Raw genomic sequence first — 5,796 nt, forward strand, 5'->3', positions numbered from 1 at the left:
AATAGCAAAAAGGAAAAGTATAACTTACCTCTTGTAGTTGATAAAAATCTTTGTGTGCAATGTGATAAGGCTATTGATCGACCACTCAAGTTAAAAGGCAGAACGTAAAATAATGGAACCCCATTGTCCTTTCTCTTTCCACCAAGCAAAAGCACTAGGATGCTTTGTATAGGCAATTAAAAAGTATATATCTATATAGTTCGAAAAAGAAATTATTTCTCTCCTTTTTTTTAAGTAGAATAGAAAAGAATAAATTACACCAATTACTACTCACAATCATAATTTTTTTTTAAATTTTTTTACACCTCTTTTCATGCCCTATGTATAAATTTTTATTAAGTGTCTCTTTGATGCTTGAAGTGTAAAATACGTATTCTCGTATCTAAATAAAGAGTAAAATTAAACACTATTAATGAAAAAAATAAAAAATAAAAGAGCTTCATCCATCATTTATCTTATCATTTTTTCCTCTTTTAGTCACTTATATTTTCATGATTTTTCTCTCATCTTAGAATTTAAAGGCCAAGATTCCATGGACTAAGCAGTGTTTTATTTTTTCTTTTTGTTTTCTTCCCTTAACTTTGGGGTTTAGCTATAAATCCATTTTCCCCCTAATCTTTGTATGGACGGCTGCATTTTGATCGAAAGAGGGAAGAACGAGTGGGGACAGTAGAGAAGAACAATGACGGGGGAGGACTGGGATTTAGCATTCCCTGAGACTGTTGCGGTCTGCAGGTTCTTACATGTGGTTGCTGCCAGACGACGTTCTGGGACTGTACAGGGGAGTTTTAACACTTTGATTCATGGTGCTGTGTTTTTCTAGAGTTTTTGTGGATGTTTTCTGTGTCTGTAATTTAATGGCGGGGCATAAGTTATTAATTGAGCTGGAAAACCTTACTTTAAATCTTTAACTACAGATTTTTATATTAAAAAATAACATAATATTTAAATAAATTTTTATTTTTTTATTATATTCAATTAAATTTCTGTATTTTTATTTTGAATGAAATAAATTCTCACGATTAATGACTGATTAATTACCATTAGTTAAAATATCACTTTTTATTTTAACTATAACCTTTTACAATCATATAAATACAATTTGCTAACATAAAATGATTGCTAATTCCAACAACAGAAATACTTTTAATAAAAAATTGCAATTAAAATGACGGATCTTTTTATTATTGTTGTTAAGGTAACGCAAGCCATGAACTTATTTAACAAGTGATTTTTTGATTAATAATAATTAGTTAATAATTTTAATTAATGATTATATTTATTAATCATTAGTTATAAAAACTAATTTATTTGTCTAAAATAAAAATTAAAGAACTTAATTGAACGTAACGAAATAATAAGATAGGAATTGAATTGATTTTGTAATATAATTTAAGGACTTATTTAGATATTTAACTAAAGTAGAATAAAAATGAAACAAAGCAAAAGAAAAAAAAAGGGGAAAACTTACATGAAGGCTATGGAAATGGAAAAAAGCCTACTTAAAAAGGAAGAAACAATAGCAAATTAGAAAAGGATTGCCCCCTAAAATGAAAAACAACAAGAGATTGAAAAGGATGGTAAAAAGCCGCAAGAGACGCCGTAAGCAAAATCTGATGTCGTTATCTGAATGCCCGTCGTTCCTCTAACATGTTTCATCCAATTAAAACTACAAGATAAATGATATGATAATATAAACAGAATAAGAAAAAGACAAACATTTAGGGTAGACGATTTCTGCTTCAAGCCTCAAATTAGTTCTTTAAATTTTTTGTTAAAAAAGTAAAATTTATTGCCTGATTAATCGAGGAAAACAAACTCCAATTACATCATTTAATAGTAAGCTTCTAACTCTACCAGGTGGATTAGAAAAAAGATTAAAAATTCTCATCAATGGATAATACCATATTAGCCATCTTTAAACTTCTTTATGGTTTGAATTAAATCTGAATTTGAACAAGGGTGATTAAGTTGGGAAGTTATCGTACCAACCACTAACTTGCTATCTACCTGAATATCAATATTCCTGAATCCTTGTTCCCATGTGTATTTGAGTCCTTGATAAACACCTCAAAGTTCAGCTCGGTATGTAGTGCACTTCCAGAGTTTCATCGCATAGCCTCCTCTCCACTGACCATTCGAATCTCGCAAGACTCCTGGGATCGCTACCTGCTCAGTTGTTTTTCGATGAGCACCATCAGAGTTGAGAGCCATCCAACCGGAGGAAGACTCTGTCCAGCTAACTAGAATTTCCTCTCGGGGTCTTGTTGAAAATTGATTGATAAGATCATGCTATATATTGAAGACGATCTCCCTTCAATAACTACAGTTTTGCTCTCAAAGATCCGTATGGTTCTCGATTTCCACAATAAGCAAGACGTCACTCCAAATAAAACATTCCACCCAACTTCATTCTCTTCAGCTTGTGATTTGTTCAAGTTATAAATGAACAGTCAAAATACCAACTAAATCTCTATATCCACGCATTCTGTTCAAAAAATTTGTGCACTTGCTGAGAATCGAACCAAGGACCTCAAACACACCTAAGTCTTTTCTTCTTATTTAATTCTTGCTTTTGTTTCTTTTCTTCTTCCATCCTTCATATTTTTGGTTAAACAAATTCTTATAATTAATGATTAATTAATTGTCATTAACCAAAATATTTCAATTTACACTCACATGACATTGACATAACGTTAATATGAAAGATAAAATATACGATATGACTATGTCTTCATATTAATCATTAATTATAAAGATTTCTTTGACTCAGAATTAAGGTACAATGGATTATTTGATTTAAAATAAAAATATAAAGACATATTTGAATGCAATAAAAATATAAGAACTTATTTAATTTTTTGAAAATAATTTAAAGTTTTTTTAAATATTATGTTTTTTTCTTTTCAAAGTCTAAATTACAAAAAAAAGTCATAGGCGTGCATAAAAATAATGGAAAAAGCCATGTATGAATGAAACTTGCTAGGGCTTACTTCTATTCTATCCTAGCCGTGCCAGATCTAGTCTATTATTACTAGATCCAGAGCAATGACAACTGTAACATGTTTGGCTGCTAGGGGTAGTAATGACTTAACATTAGTTCAGACACAGTGAAAGGGACAAGAAGATTCTCTTGGCTTCTCTTGTATCTTCCCAACCTGAAAGTGCTAAAACTTTACTGGCTTTGATTAATTATGCAATTGAACTTAGAAGAAGCATTAACTTTATTCAAAATGCTTGTAGCCTTAAGTAAAGGATCAACTTTTTCAAGGAATTTTCTGATTTGCATCTTTTTAAGTTATGTAAGATTGTACCTTAGGAGAAGAACACTGCCAGCTTTCTCACATCCCATAGTGTCTACAGGTGCATCTTCTGCAGACTTATTCTACAGATTCCTTCAAGCACTTTTTCCCAGTTAGCAGGTACATTGCCTGTATCACTTCAAACACATCAATAGCAAACGCATCTGCAATTCAGAAGTTTATACACTCAAAAGAAATGCACTAGGAGAAAGTCTTGTCCATCAAATTTATTAATCATTCTATAATCTATATGGACATCTACATTAACAACAGACAATCTACTTAACAATCCAAACACATCCTAGAGGCAGAAGTCTATAAATAGGCTACATTTAAATCATGATAATAAGATGCAAAGACCAACTGCAAACTTTGGTAACTTTGATAATAAGAGGAAAAGGTTTACAAGGTAGAGCAAATCGGCATGCAGTTATAAGTTCTCTTTAAAGTCAACAAACACCTTTGGCAAACTCTCTTCTTCTCTTGCAATTTCAATTAGCATTACTCATGCACAATTTTTCACCATTTACCTCCTATTCCAACTGGGGAAGCAATACCAGTTCCCACATTTATCTCTTCAGATGTGGACTTTGACTTCCCTGCAAAGCCATTGTTTTCTGAAACCAGTCAGTGCCAGGGACATTATCCATTAAAAATGGACATTAATATACAAAAATGAACATTTGTCTATACCACTGCCCATGTTTTTGTGCATCTATGTGCTTGTCTGTGTTTTTCGGATGGGAGTCCATATGTGCTCATGACTGAAATATGAATACAGCATGATAGCAATCTACACGTTGCCCAGGTTGGTGAACCCGTACAGCATCCTGAAATTATTCCCTAATATATATGCCATAACTCCATGCGTAGACGTTGTCAATGTAATAAACTTTTTCTGGAAAAACTTTCAAATGCCATACTCATAGGAACATAGCATTGCAATGGAAATCTTACCAGACAGAGGACCATCCACCTTCTTGTATGCAAATTCCTCTATGTCAGGTAGGTAGGCCACACGGCTGCAGAAAAAATTTAAATGGTTGTGTGGTCAAGAATTACTCTATACTGCTAAAACTTATCACCAAATCTTTTAAAGTAAAAGGAAGAAACCAGGTAGCTTAGTTGGTAAAGTCCCTTAGTACCAATGCCTAGGATCAAGTCCTGTAGGATTTACAGGATTAATTCTAAAAAGCAGGGCTGCTCCATACTATGTACTCGCTTCATTGGACCAAAAGAATCTTTACAAGTAAAAACGTAGCCAAACTTAAATGTTGAGTGATAAAGTAATAACACATTATTTTTTTTTTTGAAAGTAATAAAACATTATTACATGACGAATTTCAGTGTATATGCATTTTCTAAAATCAAGCAGGATAAAATTTCAATTAGCCAGGATGACTATTAGTCAAAGAAATGGAAGCAAAAGAGCAAAGTACATAAGAATCCTTCATCCACATTAAAAAATAATAATAATAATAAATAAATAAATAAATAAATACATAACCAAGACATTGCAATCATGTTTAAAGCAGAGAACAAACAAATGTAAACCTATCAATCATAATGCCGGAAAAAGGTTACATTAATATGAAACCAAAAAAGATTGTATTCTGATTCTCAATGGAAAAAAAGGGGAAAAAAATAAGGGCCTTACCTTAAGGCCCTTATTTTCTGCTTTGGGAATCTCTTGTACAACATCCACCGTCTTTTTAACCCTCTTTTCCCTCTTAAAAACTCGAACTGCTGGCACAGAAGCGTTGTCCGTTGCTTCAAAACCTGCAAATTCCCAAAAGTTTACAGAAAGGAAAGCATAAGAAGAAAGTGATAGGACAGAAAAGAAATTTATAAGAATACAAGAATGTAAATAATGTCTTTATTATCCCATTAGAAAACCTGGGTGTGGGTCTGAAGAAGGAACTTCAGTTGTTGATGATGATGAAAGGATTTTGAAGGTGAATCTTGTTTTTGGCACTTTTCTGTTCAATTTGAGTCCTCGCAAGCCAACGCCAAATCCTCGGGGGAGAACGGGAATGTAGCAAGTATTATTGTTATTATTATTATTATTGTTGTTGTTGTTGTTATTGTTATTATTATTATTATTATTATTATTATTATTATGTATAAAGGAAAAATTTTATTGAATTAGTTTAAAATAATATTTTAGGCCATTAGACATTTAGGGAGTCCGTTAGTAATTAATAAGTAGGAAATGTTTGCAGGAGAGCATCATAAACTTGTAAATTTATATTTAAATTATCATGATAAGTAGCTATTTAATCAGTATATTGATTAAATTATTATTATTTTAATAATTATGATTGAGTTAAAAAATTAAAATTTTTCAATATTTAATTCTTTTATATGATTGAAAACAAAATCATATTTACATGTTTGCCATTATATAAAACTTATTATAGCATGTCTTGCATAATCCTTTTTAAATACATTCTGTAGTCGAAAAATAATGGTTCAATTTCCTCACATGTCATGA

General features: G+C 31.4%; 1 protein-coding gene across 10 annotated transcripts; it reads right to left on the minus strand.

The window, feature by feature from the left end:
- Positions 1 to 1,464: 1,464 nt before the first annotated feature.
- On the minus strand, positions 1,465 to 5,340 carry LOC110421746 (endonuclease III homolog 1, chloroplastic-like). 10 transcript variants are annotated; one of them, XR_002445658.2, is made up of 6 exons: positions 5,199 to 5,340; positions 4,960 to 5,081; positions 3,996 to 4,324; positions 3,315 to 3,901; positions 2,011 to 2,488; positions 1,465 to 1,669 (listed from the first exon to the last, which is right to left on the minus strand). XR_002445658.2 is itself a non-coding variant. In XM_089784488.1 (6 exons), exons 2-5 carry the CDS (start codon positions 5,001 to 5,003, stop codon positions 3,358 to 3,360), a joined length of 252 nt encoding a protein of 83 aa, XP_089640614.1. In that variant the 5' UTR covers positions 5,004 to 5,081; positions 5,199 to 5,340; the 3' UTR covers positions 1,681 to 2,488; positions 3,315 to 3,357. The 10 variants fall into 10 exon arrangements, 1 of the variants encoding a protein (XP_089640614.1); XR_016351564.1 differs by lacking the exon at positions 1,465 to 1,669 and having other exon boundaries at positions 1,681 to 2,488; positions 3,315 to 3,439; positions 3,833 to 3,901; positions 4,260 to 4,324; XR_016351567.1 differs by lacking the exon at positions 1,465 to 1,669 and having other exon boundaries at positions 1,681 to 2,488; positions 3,996 to 4,132; positions 4,260 to 4,324.
- Positions 5,341 to 5,796: the final 456 nt, after the last annotated feature.

This window comes from Theobroma umbraticum, unplaced genomic scaffold (genome assembly GCF_002168275.2).
Source record: "Theobroma umbraticum cultivar Fairchild unplaced genomic scaffold, ASM216827v3 scaffold_130.0, whole genome shotgun sequence".
NCBI classification, from domain to species: Eukaryota; Viridiplantae; Streptophyta; class Magnoliopsida; order Malvales; family Malvaceae; genus Theobroma; species Theobroma umbraticum.